Source organism: Trachypithecus francoisi, unplaced genomic scaffold (assembly GCF_009764315.1).
Source record: "Trachypithecus francoisi isolate TF-2019V2 unplaced genomic scaffold, Tfra_2.0 Lachesis_group16, whole genome shotgun sequence".
In the NCBI taxonomy this organism is placed as follows: domain Eukaryota; kingdom Metazoa; phylum Chordata; class Mammalia; order Primates; family Cercopithecidae; genus Trachypithecus; species Trachypithecus francoisi.
In genome coordinates, this window is record NW_022681461.1 from 75,721,108 (window position 1) to 75,737,834 (window position 16,727).

Sequence of the window (16,727 nt, forward strand, 5' to 3'; positions counted from 1 at the left end):
TTCCCTGTTCCCTGGCATCCACCATTATATTTTCTGCTTCTGTAAGTTGACTATATTTTACATACTTCATAAACATTGAATCATACAGTATTTATTCTATGGTGACTCACTTGTTTCACTTAGCATGATGTCCTCCAGGTCCACACGTGTTGTTGCAATGAGGCAAATAATACACCTTGCATGTTCCTTTCTTGTCCTTGATTTACTTTGTAAAATATTCTACTGAGTTGTACTTACATATTTATATTCAAATCTTTTGTCCACATACACATTGGTTCATGTCTTTATAGTCTCCAAATGAACCTTTTACTATCTATACCATATTTTATCTGGTTAATTTCTGTAATATCCTACTTAACAGTTTGTAACATTTTATTTATTTATTTTTGGCATAATCTACTGCAGAAAGAATCTCAGGGTACTTTTTTCATTTTTCCTTATTGTATACAACTTTACATGTTTTTATGGTCAATTTTGTGAAGTTTATTCCTTCAAATATAAAGAATATTCTACACAGCTGACAATACTCTGGTTTATTTTCAGCAAGGTTTCTAACATTTCAACTTTTTTAAATCCACCTGAGCCTCAGTCACAGCCTGAGTTAATTTTAACCACAGTCACAATCTTTGATATTTAATTTTAAATGAACTTATATTCCGATAGAGAAACTGGTTACATAACATCACAACATCTCTTCTCTGCCTAAAATTCTTAGAATATCCAGAAGGGAGGCAAGCCATGGTGGCTGATGCCTGATGCCTGTAATCCCAGCACTTTGGGAGGACAAAGAGGGAGGATTGCTTGGGGCCGGGAGTTTCAGACCACCCTGGCCAACATAGTGAAACCCTGTCTGTATTTAAAAATAAAAAATAAAGAATATCCTGAGGGAACGTTTTAGTTTCTGACTGGCCCTACCATGCTGACACTGAAGACTTAGGAAAGAGGATCTCCTTGACTTTGCCACAGAATAGCTAGTGTTCAGTTTCAGGAATATAAATGTACTATATACACTCACAGGCCACAGAGGCAAAGCTGATGCAATCCCAATAACTAATAAGAGGCACTGTCACAAAATAAAACGAAATCTACGTCTTGGTAACCTCTGCCTCCCTCATATCTTCAGACCCTAAGGGCAGTAACAGCTTGGCTTTTGCTACATCCAGGCTCTGCAGCCCCTCCTATGCCCATTCTAACTTAATAGATATAGTTAGTCCCTTTGTTTAAAAAAAAAAAACTCAAATTATCCTAATTTGATTGTGCCATCTGTTTTCTGCAGGAATCCAGGCTAATGCAAATACAGTTTTTAAATTTTGGTGCGCCACTCTGTGAAATATTTCAGGTGTTTAAAAGGATTAAGTAGATCCATGTAAATATGTAATCATCTCCAGGACAACATATTATTAAGTAAAAAGAGCACAGTATAAAAAGTGTATATAGTATGGCCCCATTTATGTAAAACAGACACATATATGTACATATATTTGTGAGTATATAACCATACGTATATACACATATCATATATAATTTATACATGCAAACAAAGGAGAAGCAGAAAGATGCACATCAAACAATTTTTTTTCTGTGAAAAGGAGTGGAAATTGTGGGAAGATTGTGAATGGGGGAGTTTCATATTTTGCTTTATTTTTCTTGTAATGTTTGAACGTTTGCAAGAGAAGACATTCTTGCATCATATGTGTACTTTTCTTTTAACTCATAGTATATGAGGGGGTTGGAGGAAGGCTTTACTTACCCTAGATCAGGGATCCCCAGCCCCCAAGCCATGGACCAGTACCACTCCACAGGTCCGTGGCCTATTCAGAACTGGCCACACAGCAGGAGGTGAGTGGCCAGCGAGTAAGCATTACCTCCTGAGCTCCACCTCCTATTACATTAGCAGCAGCATTACGTTTTCATAGGAGTACAAACCCTACTGTGAACTGCACATGCAAGGGATCTAGGTTGCACACTCCTTATGAGAATTGAATACCTGATGATCTGAGGTAGAACAGTTTCATCCTGAAACCATCCCTCCACCCCCAGTCTGTGGGGGAAAAAAGTCTTCCATGAAACTAGTCCCTAGTATCAAAAAGGTTAGATGACTGTATCAGTTAGAGATCAAAGCAAGAAACATAAACCACATTAGAACCAAATTAGAAAAAGATTTTAATACAAGGAATTAAATGCTCATAAAATCATCAGAGACTGAGTGAATGGGTTTGGGACAGAAACTCCACAAACCACTCTTCAGAACACCACAGACCTACCTGTGGAGATTCTAACTTTGCCATCATCAGAAGTCACGGGAAGTGGGAGGCCATGATTGGGAGGTAAAAAGCCACCAACAGAGCAGCGGTCAGAGAGTCAGAAGCAGGATTAGGCAGCTACTACAGCCACTATGGCCTCTGGACATCTAAGAAGTTGATTTCTGAACCCTGAGTCTGGCTGCCGCCACTGCTTGCCTCTAGCACAACCAGTACCCACAACCTTGCTTTCCACCAAAAAAAAAGAAGAAAATAGTTTCTGTCTCATTCTGCCTTTCAAATTTCACTGGCATGCATCTAACTGGTAAGATGAAATTTGCATCCAGAACTCTAGCTGCAAGGGAGGCAAAGAAATCTTCACCACTTTTCCTTTCCAGGCTCTCCAGGATGGTGAAATGGAAGTTAGTTAGCAAAACCATTATTCAAGAGAGGGAAAGAGTTCAAGACATTTTCAGACACACAAAAACTAAAAGTTTACTAGCCACAGAATCTCTCTGAAGAAATTGCTAATGGATGTATTACAACAAGAAAAAAACCAATGACTCATAAGAAAATGTGGGTTTTAAGAGGTGATTTAAATCATGCAAGAGCAGGGGTCAACAAACTTTTCCTGTAAAGGACAAGATGGAAAATATTTTCAGCTTTTCAGGCCATATGATCTCTGTCACAACTATTCAACTTTGCTGCTGTAGTGCAAAATCCACTGACAACACAAAAACCAGATGGGCAACTAGTTCCAATAAAACTTTATTTAAAAGAACAGATGGAGGGCTAGATTTGGTCCACAGGGCATAGTTTGCTGATCCTGGGCTAAGAGGACCACTAGGCATAAATCCCTGAAAAAAACATTTCTGGAAAAGGAGAGGCTATAATTTTGCTGAGAAATTGTATGGTGTGATCGGGGGAAGGCAATATGTAGTCTGTGAGGCTTACATATAGTGTGCAATGGAAGTGGCAAAAAATGAGCATGAAAAAGGAAGCTGAGGCCAGATCAAGTCAGATCTTGTGTTATAGCTCAACAAACTGCTGTGGAGAGTCAAACAGGACAATTTTAAGGAGGATTTTGCCACAATCAAATGTGGCATTTAGAAAATATTTTTGGAGGTTGCACAAGAATAGGTTGGAAAGTCTAAAAGCAGGAAACCCAGGGTGAATGTCAGTAATGACAGGTTTTTCCAAAACTAGAGCCTTGACTTTTAGAGAAAAAGGAAAGATCAAATTCAGGAAACACATTTTAGAGTTAGATCAACAGAAATAAGCGACTAGAAATGCATGAGCTGTGATTTTAAGCAAACAATTCAAGATGCCATCAAGTGTCCTTAAGGTATGAACACAGCTGTCTGAAAAGACACCCAGGAGCTGACATTTACAGGCCACTGTTGTCACTGCAGCTGCTGTGGCTGCTGCCACTTCCTCTTCCCCTAGACCCACTACCAGCATCATGGTCACCACCACTGCCAAAGACGATTCCAGAACAAAACAGAAGTAGAAGGGAGTTACTTCTTCCCTCCTCCCCTTCCATTTCCTGCAAATACTTCCCATTGGAAGAACTTAATTGGAAGTCAGCCAACAATAGAACCTGGAAAATCTAGTTTCCATACATAGTAGAGCACAGAGAGATGGCAACAGGGGTGGAAGGAAATTAGGCCAATGGTCAGCATTAAAATGTTGACATCACTTCAAGCAGAACAGCCTTCTACCACCAGTAGCACCAGCAGCTCCCAAAATGCCAGGCAAGAGAAAGTAGAGTTTGGCTGAGAAAGCTGTATCTGAAAGATCACTGAAGACAGACTCCTCCGACAGCTCTCCCAGGAGAAAGCCACTCTACTATCCCTTCCTGCACCCCACAAGGTAAGTCTGGACTGACCACACACATTCCGTTATTTCTTTGCCAACCTTGAAACTCTAATCTTCAGTTTGGTTCTCTGACTCTGCTTCTGCCACTGATCCTTATACCATCTGACCTTGGCATCATCTGGTATTTGACTTGATGCTTCAGGCTCCAGGCTGTAGTGAAATGTCAGAATGATGCTTAGTCCTCTTTAACAGCCTTTTTGTTCATTTCTTCATTTCTACTGAAAAGACACTTCCAGTGTATATTTTAATATTAACATCAAACTAATGGGAAATATTTATTTTTTATTTTGAAGGCAATGTCTGTGAAATACCAAAATGTATTTTTTGCTAATGTGGATGTGAACAATTCTCCGGTAAGAATCTTAAATCTTCCATGCACATACTCAAAATCCAAATGCGTTGTAATGAATAGCACTGTCTCAGTAATTATTAATACATGATCAATTTAAAATTAAGTAGAATTTCACATTTTTTCTGATAAGCTACAGTAAACTTCCTCATTACATTTGTATGTTTTGTATTACTTAAAAGAAAAAAAAAAAAAAAAGATTAGCAAAAAACGGTGAGCTCTCCTGATACCCCATCCCCTCTTAAGCTGTGGCAGGCCTCACTAATCAATCCCAGCTTTCTTCACCACTTGCTCTGGGCTCTGCCCCAGAATCCTCCTCAGCAGAGTTGCTCTAGGGAGACAATAGAAATCTGTTAAAGTTGAGCTCGAGGTGAAAGATGGTTTTCATCCCTGTGATGGATTGTTCATCAATTTCTTTTTTAGGGGGGTGGGGGACGGAGTTTCACTCTTGTTGCCCAGGCTGGAGTGCAATGGCTCGATCTTGGCTCACCATAACCTCCGCCTACTGGGTTCAAGCAATTCTCCTGCCTCAGCCTCCCAAGTGGCTGGGATTACAGGCATGTGCCACCATACCCAGCTAATTTTGTATTTTTAGTAGAGATGGGGTTTCCCCATGTTGGTCAGGCTGGTCTTGAACTCCCCACCTCAGGTGATCCAACCATCTCAGCCTCCCAAAGTGCTGGGATTAGAGGTGTGAACCACCACACCTGGCCTTGTTAATCAATTTCTAAAACCTAACTCGGTGCCTTACAGACATCTTAATATATTTTGTTTTTCTCTTGCTATATCTTATGCTTTTTGTGTGTGTGTGTGTATTTTTTTTTCTTGATGCATCAAAAGAAATTCCCAGAAATCCCTTCTTCTTGTATCTGGAGACATCCTTCCTCATCCCATCCCCCCAAAAAATAATCAACTCCATGACCTCAAAGTGTGTCTTATTAATACACACAATGTCTCTACAAAATTATTTTTAACATGTTAATTTATAATGATGAAAGATACCAACAGATGGCCTATCCACATGTTAGAATGCATTTGAGCTTTAGAATGAAAAAAGTGATATCTACCATTCTGCCCTTTAATGATTTTGTGACCCACTGTAGTTCAACCTGCATACACTTCAGTTTCTTCATTTGTAAAACAGGATAATAATACTTAACTGAAGATAAAACGATATAAAATACGTTAAATAAATGACATGGTGCCCAGAGCATAATAGAAGTTCCCTTTCTCCATTTCCTTCAAGCTTCATTAAAGTGTGAGTGTTTAATTGCCCTTTAGGATGAATCATAACTTATAAATTCAGAATACACAGCTAGGATGACTATCTCTTTACCTTTTCTATATTCACAGAGTTGTGCAATCATCATTACAATCAATTTTAGAACACTTTCATCACTCCAAGAAGAAACACTATACCCTTTAGTAGTTACACCAAATTCCCTCCATCCTCTATTCCCAAATCCTAGGCAACCATAAATCCACAGCAAGCAAAACAGATTTGCTATTCTGAACATTTCCTATGAAGGGAATCATAGAATATGTGGTCTTTAATCACTGGTTGCTTTCACTGCATACATTTTCAAGGTGCATTCATGTTATAGAACATATCAGTACTTTGGCCAGGCACAGTGGCTCACATCTGTAATTTCAGCACTTTGGGAGGCCCAGATTGGTGGATCACTTGAGGCCAGGAGTTCAAGACCAGCCTGGCCAATGTGGCAAACCCCCATCTCTACTAAAAATACAAAAATTGGCCGGGCGTGATGATGCACGCCTGTAATCCCAGCTACTTGGGAGGCTGAGGCAGGAGAATCGCTTGAACCCGGGAGGCAGAGGTTGCAGTGAGCCCAGATCGTGCCACTGCACTCCAGCCAGGGCAACAAGAGCAAAACTCCATATCAAAAAAAAAAAAAAAAAATGGTATAAACATTAGTGTACAAATTTTTGTGTAAACAAAATTTCCATTTCCCTTGGGTTTATATCCAGGATTGGAATTTTGGGGTAATATGTTAACTCTGTGTTTAACTTTCTGAGGAACTGACAAACTGTTTTCTAAATCAGTTGCACCATTTTACATTCTCACCTGCAATGTATGGGAGCTCTGATTTATCCACATCCTTGCCAAGCTGTGTTATTGTCTGGCTTTTTGATTAGAGCTCATTGTCTTTTAAGGTAAAACAAAATGCATAATTGTCTAATGGTAATTTATGTATCAGTTGTTATTGTATGGTCATGAAAAATTATAATACAGTGTGTGTTCAGGTGTGTGTGTGTGTGTGTGTGTGTGTGTGCGCGCGCGCACGCGCGTGCTGTACCAGGGCAAGAGATTTAATGCCAATAAAATGATTGGTATATTAGAGAGAGATGTCCAGTTCTGTTGATCCTGTGAGTGACTAATTTTCTTTTGACTCCTAAACAAGAAAAACAAAAACTAACATTTGAAAGTAGTTTGGAATAGATTAAAACAATTGGGATTCTGGCATATTTTATCATATTTTGGCTCTAAATCTTTCACAAAGATGGGCAGTGAAGGACTTAAAAGAAAGACATGTATAAGCCTTACTTAAAATGGTAGATCAGGATGCATTCCACATTTCAAGTAGAGTTATAAAGATTTGTTTACTCTTTTCTATTTTTGCAGTAAGCTCTTCTGATATTGAGTTCCACTGGGGCCCCTCTGTACTCTTTCACAAGGTCCTTCAAATGCACCTCATTTTGTTATTAAGCATCTATTCTGTTGTGGCCTCCATCTCTTACTCACCTCCTGGTTCTATGAGATGAAAAAGCCCAGGAATGCTGTAACAACCATTTTCTATCAATCATTTCATGTCAATCATTGTGACATTCCTGGAGGAATGTTAGAAAGTTCACAGCAGTAGAGTCTGTAAAGTGTCAGGTGTCCTTGGAATTTTAGACATGCCTCCTGAGAAGTTACCAAATAACATGCTTAGTACAGGGAGAGGACCGAAATACCATAACTTCATGCCATTTCTTTGCTTTCCCAGGAGCTCGCTGAAACTTGTCACATCAAAACAATACCCACATTTCAGATGTTCAAGAAAAGCCAGAAGGTATGTTTCCATGGTAACCAGCAGGGTTGAGTTAGATTATAGAACCATCAGAACCCCTCAAAAAAGCCTGGCTATCCTAGGTGGATGAAATAACTACATTTATTTTTAATGCTTAGCAGTATAACTATTTGCATATAAGTATGTTGTACTTTACATACAACAACTTTACATACAACTTTACAAAGGGTTAAAATATGTATGACTTATTAATAAATCTCCCCATTCAGACCATCTGAGGTATCCAAGTCCATAAGTATTTTCCCACTGCTATCTCTACACTGGGGCAAAACCATCAAGAAAGAATCTTTCAGAGAAAGACATTCTGAAATTCTCACACAAATGTATACAAGTTGTAAACAACATTTGAGAAAATGCTAACCAAAAGCTATCACAAAGCAATATTGCCCAGTGGTTGAGCACACAGGCTCGGGATTCAGGTTCCCATGGTTCACATACTGCTTCTAGCACTTCCTAGCTGTAGGGCTGTGAGTAGTGTATTTAATCTGTTTATATCTTAGTTTCCCTATTTATACATGGATCATAATAAATTTTCCCCTCATAGGGTTGGTGTGATAATTAAATGAATTAACATGACAGGTGTTTAGGCCCACCCTGGCATTAAATGCTTACTGTGTTATGTTAGTTCTCTTAAAAATATTAATGGAATAAAATGTCTAAAATACTCAGCAAGTTATGAAACTAGCACTTTGTTCTTTTTTTAGCAGTGTTGGTAGGGGACAGAGTCTTGCAAGGTCACCCAGGCTGGAGAACAGCGGCATGATCTCACGATCTCAGCTCACTGCAACCTCCACCTCCTGGGTTCAGGCTATTTTCCTACTTCAGCCTCCTGAGTAGTTGGGATTACAGGCAAGAACCACCACGTCCAGCTAAGTTTTGTACCATATTGGCCAGGCTGATCTCAAACTCCTGGCCTCAAGTGATCCACCCACCTTGGACTCCCAAAGTGCTGGGATTACAGGCACGTGCCACCACGCCTGGTAGAAACTAGTATTTTCTTATATGGCCAGGGCCACTGGCAATTTTCCATACTTTTCAAAAGGTGATTTTGCAAACATATGTAGGAGACACAAAACGTTTATTCCATTTTACACAACTACCCCATTCCTGGGAACTTTTGCTACAGAAATACCTCAAGGGAAAAAAAAAAACAGCTAAGTATATAATAATATTTGTAGCACTATATCTAATTTTAAAAAATGAAAGCAATCTCAATGTCTTTAAGTAAAAAGATTAAGTGAATTCTCATACATCTACTCCATGAAATAGGATGCAAGTAAAAAAAAGTTATAAAGAATAATTTAAAGCTAAATTCATGCTTAAGCTTTGTAAAGATTATGTCTGCAGTGTAAAGAATGAAAACATTGGATATGCTAGCTGCAGAATTTTATTTTCAATGTCTAAGTATTTTCTGTAATACAGCTAGTGCAATATATTTAAATTATTTTTTTAAATAACACTACACATTCCCTCAATTGGATTTTTACTTGACAACTAAAGTTATTTAACATATGCTCCCTCAACTTACCTGACTTAGATGTCCAGTTGTCTACATACCATCTTTTATTATATTCTCCTTCACTCACATCTCAGAAATGAGAATGCTTCCTCCTTTCAAAATCAGTTTCATCCATGCAGCTTGATTGCGTTCCCTACCTTCTGCTTCAGGCCTCTATCCATCAGCTACTCTCTTTAAAACTTGGAGTTTAGACACCTCTTTTTGGCACCCAGCATTCATTCTCTATTAATAGTACTCTGATTTTCCTCCCAGGAACCACTCCCTTTCGTATTCTTATCCCGTGTGCTTCCTTAGGGCTCCATCTCCAGGCCTTCACCAACCAGTGAACTCCATCCCCATCAGAAATGGACCTTTGACTCCAGTCAAGCCAATCCAAGTCAAATCAGAGCTAATTTCAGGACTTTGCTTAAGCAGCTAGGTAAATAACCTTCTCTGTTGATATCACTGGATTTGAATTTGGGAAGATATGAGTCCGAAGCAAACAGCTTGTCACCATATAAAACCTGAAAATGAATCTACTATATAGAAGAAAACAGAGTCAAGCCAAGAGGTACTAATAGCATTGACTGCACCCTGAATCTATCCATGCCTGAAGCCTACACTATCCCCGTAGATTCTTCAGCTATATAAACTCTGGATTGGTTTCTCTGTCACTTGCAACCAAAAAAATTCTGATGAATATATCTGGTGTTCTCCCAGGCTACTCTCCTTCATTTCATGGTGTAATTGTTAAAAAGAGTAGAATATATTTACAGTTTCTAATTCTCATTTTCCACTCATTCCCTCATCTATCTATTTGTCCTCCTAAAGTCACCAAGGATCTCCCTGCACCTAATTTAAATAGCCATTTCTCAATTCTTGATTCCTTTGTTACACAGAAGTACCATTAACTAATGAGCTTCTATATTCCGGAAACTTTCTTCTCTTTTGACTTTATCTCTCATCCCTCCCTATGCTCTCCTCTGGCTTGCCTCCTGTTAACAGTCAAATATATCCATTTTGGATACCTATCTTTTTGGTTCAATCCATTTCCCATTCTACCTCTATCCTTTAGCAATGTCATTCCTACTTCAAGTTCCAGCTATAAATACTTTTTTACTGAGACAATTGCAATGCCCTCTCCTTACCCTCAACTTAGCACCATAGCTCTGTTCTTGTCTCCAGATTTGTGCACAGCTCCCTGTGCAGCATCCCTTTTTTTAACATGTGATGCCCTCCCCCTCCATTGCCTATATAATCAAGGCTAAACCATTGTATTTAAGGCTGGCATTCAAGTTTCTCCATAATTTTGACCCAATCTACTGCTCCAAGCCGTTCTCTGTTTAACTCAGATCTTGATGTATTTTTCTCATACTAGTCCAAGCACCTGAAGGAGGTCATGTCTGATTTGAAAGCTCAGTGTCTAGAAGAATCCCAAGTGGATAGAAAATACTCACCATGTGTGTGATGAATGAGTGAATGAATTAATGAATTAATGAATTAATGCTTCTGTTTTTTTCCCTGCATCCCACTGCCAGCTCAGCCTCACCTCCTGATTCTGTCCTGGTACCAGTCTGATTCAGGGCAAGTTTCTCTCCAGTTCAGTATAATTTTCTGGTTTTATTCCTTCTGCTACTGATATTGTTTGGTGGCTGCTGCCACTCAACAGTTTTTACTCCATTCTATGATCACACAAGACTGAGTTCTCAACTGATTATGTGTCTAAGCTCTTGAACCAATCCAAGCTATGCTTTTGAGGAAGGGCATGGCCCTGCTTGGTCTCAATTCTGTATGGAGATGGAAGTGCCCTCAATAAGCTGGGGAGAGAGGATAATTATAAACAATTATATCTTAACTGGTCTCTAATGGATACATATCTCTTTTGAATTGATAGATCCTGCATTGCAGAGATCACTAAAGAGCTCAAATCTGAATTTTCTGCCAGGCAGCTATTAGAAAACAAATTGAACTGAATGGCTGGCACTGTCATTAAAATGATTTACACTTCCATATTCTAATTCCAGGGTCACCCAACAAGCCTCTGATTATAATGTGGATACTCATATCTAAAGAAGTTTTATTGAGGATTCAATTTCTCATTGAATATTAGTAACTTATCATCCTGGTTATGAAGTTTAAAAAAAAAAGAAACTTGGACCATTTATGTCACATTATATAAATGAGTCTACTTCTAAACGTTGTGTACATTGTAATCATATCTTTGACAGACTCATACCTGGATCAATTTAGATATCATTAGAAAACCTCCAGAAAAATTTGTAATACTGACTCCATTTGACAAAGAATATCAATTTTCTATGCAAAAGACACAAAAATGAGGAGGAGATCCTAAAGAGAGAGTATTACAAATCGTTTACCTCTTGTGACTCAGCCTGCAGGATTTGGTATCTGAGCAGCACTGTCAGGGTCAGTGAGGTCCCCACTTCCTCATTGCCTCCAGAGCTGCAGTTATGTCATGACACCTCTGAAACTCTCCCCTGGTCCTACCTCACAGTGACCTGCAAGGAAAGTCACTAGAACCAGAGAAGCCAGGTTTGGATAGCCAGCCAAAAAGACATATTCCTATACATTTTTATTTTATTTTATTTTTCATAGAACTGACTAGGAAGGTGTCCCTGAACATCCACTGTTTTCCTCATGGGTCAAGAAAAATCAAACGCATTTTTTTGAGGAGTACCTCCATAAATGTGCTCCTCTCTTTTATCTGGGACAGCACAGCTGAAAACTGACTTATTGAAGCAGTTAAGTACTGTGTGTATTTTATTATTTTAAAAAATAAAACCTAGAGTCCAGTTCCTATTAAGGCTTCTTACAAGAAACGTCTTACATTTCTGGTAAAACATCTGGCAAAAAGCCACTTGTCCATTATACCCTTTTAAATGTACATTGTATAAAAAGCTTTACAATAATTTCTCCCAGAACACAAGAGTTAGGAGAATACTCACCTCCCTTGAAAACATGGCTCTCTTCTCTTCGTTGGATCAGAAAAATTAGGCAATCCCTTGCGCTTCTCTTTTTGCCATTGCTGCCAAGAATCTCAGGCTTGCCTCCTCTGCTCAAACACAGTAATCTCCCTTACCAGCAGTTTCCTGGCACTCCCTATCAGCCACCCCCACACTGCAACATCCTTGAATTGTTTCATTACTTTTTCTTGCCCTTCATTCTAGGTCATTTCAATTATTTTCAAAGTATATAAAACATCAATAAAATAGAACTTGAAAAAACTAAAACAAATGAAGCTATATACAATGACCTAGGACCATGGCAGATGATGGGCATTCCCTGGTTGCTGAAGTTTTCATGCAGAGATTGAACATCTGGCAGGGATGCAATATAAGCAGTGGCTGAAGTTATGTCATAGTTCTAGGGCAAAGAAGAGCCTAAGCAAATTCCACATAATAAATAACGTGGGAGCTTGTTCCTTCCTGCTGTACTCCTCAGTGTTTTTATCTAGGACATCACACCATGTTTCAGGAAGATTAATTGTGGTGAATAAGATCATTCCTGTGGTTTCTTCCAGATGAGGGACCCAAAACTTTGTCTGGTTTTTGTAACCAGAATATTAAACTGTATAATCTTGTAAGTTGTTCATAAATTGGATTTATAGACCCTCTTAAAATCTAATAAAGGCTATGAACTGTCTCCATCCAGACAAAAGAACATAGGCACATAAACTAAAATGTGCAGCTAATAGTAGGATATTCAGTGACCCTCTGAAGCCTATCAATGGGTCCTCAAAGTGAATAACTTTGGTTGTAGACCCACTGTATTAATCTGTTCTCATGCTGCTAATAAAGACATACCTGAGACTAGGTAATTTATAAAGGAAAGAGGTTTAATTGATTCACAGCTCCACATGGCCAGGGAGGCCTCAAAATCATGGTGGAAGGCAAAGGGGAAGCAAAGGGATGCCTTATATGATGGCAGGCAAGAGGGTGTGTGCAGGGGAACTCCCTTTTATAAAACCATCAGACTCTCATAAGACTTATTCACTATCACGAGAATAGCATAGGAAAGACCCACCTGCATGATTCAATTACCTCCCACCGGCTCTCTCGCATGACACATGGGAATTACGGGAGCTACAATTCAAGATGAGATTTGGATGGGGGCACAGTCAAACTATATCACTCATGGCTGGTGTATGTCTACGGAGTAGGGAAAGAGAAATCAAGAAATAGCAAGTTTGGGGCAACTGCTTAAATATAAGCCAGCCATCAAAAGTTGACTCCATCTTTCATTCTTTGATTATAGAATAAAATAGTTTCCCAAAGCACTTAGGTTCACTCATAAGAGAGATGGGATATGATACATAGATGCTACTAAACAAGTTAGTCACAAATGAATAATTCAGAAAAACCCATCTGCTAGACTGAGCTATCATATAAAGTGGGAGGAAGCTTGTGCCCTTATGTTTATGAACTGCAGGGCTCTTGCTGAGATTATGAAAGTCATTTCAACAGCACACTCCTTAAAGTAGGTACAGGAATTAAAAGAGTCTCAAGTAGGTGATGCCATGGTATGCTAGTAAATTTTTTACCCCAGTACCTACCCTGTTCTTCTCCTCTGAATTTTAAGTTGTTGAAATATAGGAGTGATTTGTTTGGTGATTCACCAGAAGGACTTACAAGACCCAACCACAAGTTATATTTATGGCTAAGATTTAGTACAGCAAAGAACTGGAAGCAAGGGTCACACCCTCTGTGTCTTCAAGGGCCAAGTAGGGACATTAAGGTGAAATGATACTTTTGAGGAAGATGTTGGTGCCTGGAGAATCACGTTCCCAAATTCTCTTTGTTCAACTTCATAAAACACAGTGTTTGATCCATCTCCCAAAAGAGCATCTTCAGCAAGTTTTTGGCATCTATAGAGTCAGACAACTGCAGATTGAGCCCCAGGTCTGCCTCTTATTAGTGACAATGTATCATAACCACCTTCGGGCTTAGTTTCCTTCTCTGTGAAATGGGAACACCACCTATCTTTAAACGACTGTTGGGAAAATTTGTGATATTTTATCTAAAGTGCCTAGCACTGGATTTGGTAAATACTAGAAGATGTATCTATCATTAGAGTCCCAGGATCTAGCTGTGCACCCCCATCTCTTTGAAAATGTATAAATAAATAGAAATTTAGAAATAAAGTTCATGAGAGACCTCTAAGGCTCTTTGAATAACTACGACATCCATTTAAGCTAAGTCATCTTAGCATTCAGGAGTTGCCTACCCAATGATATTTAACCTGTCAAGGACTATGTTACACACAGAGATGTTCTGCATGAGAAAAAAAAGAAACGTCTCACGTACAGGACTCTGAAGGGTGCAGATCCCTAAAAGGGGTTCCTATCAGCTCCATAAACAGCTGAGGCACTGGTAGAGACTGACTGGAGGGAGGCAAGAACTAAGTGAGATGGAACAAAAGTGGGCAAAGTGTAGTAGCTACTTAGAAACATCTAGCAACCTTTGGCACCATTGCTAAACATGCTGCTCTCTGCTTTGACAATTTGATAATTTGAAAGTCTCATGTGTGTCTCTTCCCCTGGATAGGGATTAGGGTGCAGCAAGCAAGTCAGGATATGACAAGTGTATGATTAAATCTTACCATTATTTAAATTTTTGATATTTGAGATTTTGGTATTTTGTTCATCATGGATGTTTTGCATTGGGTTTTAATACTTTCATATAATGCTTATTAAAATAATATTTATCTTGATTACTGAGTTTTTGGCAGCTACCCCTTAAATTTTTTACCTCAGTCCCTACCCTGTTCTTCTCCTCTGAATTTTAAGTTGCTGAAATATAGGAGTGATTTGTTTGGTGATTCACCAGAAGGACTTCCAAGACCCAACCACAAGTTACATTCATAGCTAAGATTTAGTACAGCAAAGAATACAGAGTAAAAGCAACAGAAAAAAAGAAAAAAAAAAAAGATATGCATTGATGGAGTCCAGATAGGTCCAGCAGAGGCTTCTGATGTCTTTCCTTGTCAGACACGTAGGAATGCCCTCTCTCTAGCAATGAACTTCAGGTACCTATGTGGTATGGCCCTACTTAGGGACACCACTTTGAGCTCTTTGTGGAAATAGGGGAGTAGTTGTCACACACACATATCTTGTGCAACCACTGCTACACAACAGGACATGGCAATAGAAACTCAGAACCCCAACAATAAAACCAGGGGCATATCATCAATATTGATGTGTATGCAAAGTAAGTTGACATGCCAGCATGGCATGGTCCATCCCTCCAGGAATATACAACAAAGTCATCAATCACTAACACAAAGAACACTTGTAGTGCCAAATTTCTGGGGGTGGTGGTGAAGGGTCAAACATAGTCCTCTTGGAGACACACAAGAAGAAAACAACCAGACCTGCTGCATTAACTTTTTTCTCCCAAGGAGTCATGTGGCTAATCACAATATCACCTTTATTATAAGTAGTCACGATGCCTCTACACTGAGCTCACTGAAGAATGTGACTGGGATCTATGTCAACAGACTTCCTACTATTCCCTTAAAGCCTAGATGTTAAGTTGGCCCACCTGTGGGAGAATCTGGGGCTACAAAGAAGAAACTTACCTGTGCAGGTAAAAGAGGTATTGTTGCTTTGCACAACTGTCAAGCCCCAAACATGAGGATAGAGTATGATGGCTTTCCAGATCTATCTGGGCAGGTTTAGGGCCCACTTCCCATGTGTTGTGCAGAAAGACAGTGGGAAGAGAGCATACCTGTCCCTTGAGCAGAGCATCCCCAAAAGGAGAGAGGATAGGCACAAGTTCATTCCTTTGTGTCAGCTTAACAGATAAGCTCACCTCTAAACGTGGGGAGAAGTAAGTGAAGGGATATAGGAAACAGGCATATTTTCTCAATACTGAGCATTTGAGCAGATTTTCCCGTGGAAACATGAGAACAAGTATATGAGCCATTGAAGGGAATGGCCCCCAAACCACGTTTATCCCTGAGAATAAAGTTTCACCTCACACTTCCAGTAACGGGAAAAATGACATCTACTCTGGCCAGAGTCCAAAATCAGTTTCCCTGTTCAAGGTGTAGCTTGAGGTGAATTCCCACGACATTAGATGCACACGCTTTTGCCCTTCCACAGAAAGCCATATTGTACTGAGTACCTGGCTCTTAGGCAGTTGCATGAAGCCTCAACAACTTCAGTTGATGGCACAGAATAAGAGTTGGGGAGTTGAACAGTGAGAACACATGGACACGGCGAGGAATATCACACACCAGGGCTTGTCAGGGGGTTGGGGGAGTGGGGGAGGGTTAGCATTAGGAGAAATACCTAATGTAAATGACAAGTTGATGGGTGCAGCAAACCAGCATGGCACATGTATACCTATGTAACAAACCTGCACATTGTGCACACGTACCCTAGAACTTAAAGTATAATAAAAAGAAAAAAAAAGTGCAAAAAAAAAAAAGAGTTGGTGAACATTCCAAGGAACAAATCTGACCCTCCACTTGTTTTTGTAAATAAACTTTCACTGGAACACAGCCATGCCCATTTGTTTATGAATTGTCACTAGCTGCTTTAGCGTCACAACAGCAAGTTTGAGTAGTTGCAACAGAGACCAAATGGCCTGCAAAGCCTAAAACTGGTATTATCTGACCCTTCACAAAAAAAGCTTGTCAACCCCTAA

General features: G+C 39.4%; 1 protein-coding gene across 4 annotated transcripts in view; it reads left to right on the plus strand.

Annotated features, from left to right (window-relative positions):
- The window catches only part of TXNDC8 (thioredoxin domain containing 8), a 35,007-nt gene that overhangs the window by 4,834 nt on the left and 13,446 nt on the right, over positions 1–16,727 (plus strand). Inside the window, exons 3-5 of one of the 4 annotated variants that reach the window (XM_033237845.1) lie at positions 4,412–4,471; positions 7,476–7,541; positions 9,373–9,707. In XM_033237845.1, the coding sequence (XP_033093736.1) occupies positions 4,412–4,471; positions 7,476–7,541; positions 9,373–9,504 (258 nt within the window). In that variant the 3' untranslated portion in view covers positions 9,505–9,707. Of the gene's footprint in view, positions 1–4,411; positions 4,472–7,475; positions 7,542–9,372; positions 10,910–16,727 lie in introns of those variants that run through there. The other 3 variants (XM_033237846.1, XM_033237847.1, XM_033237848.1) reach the window with 3 other exon arrangements.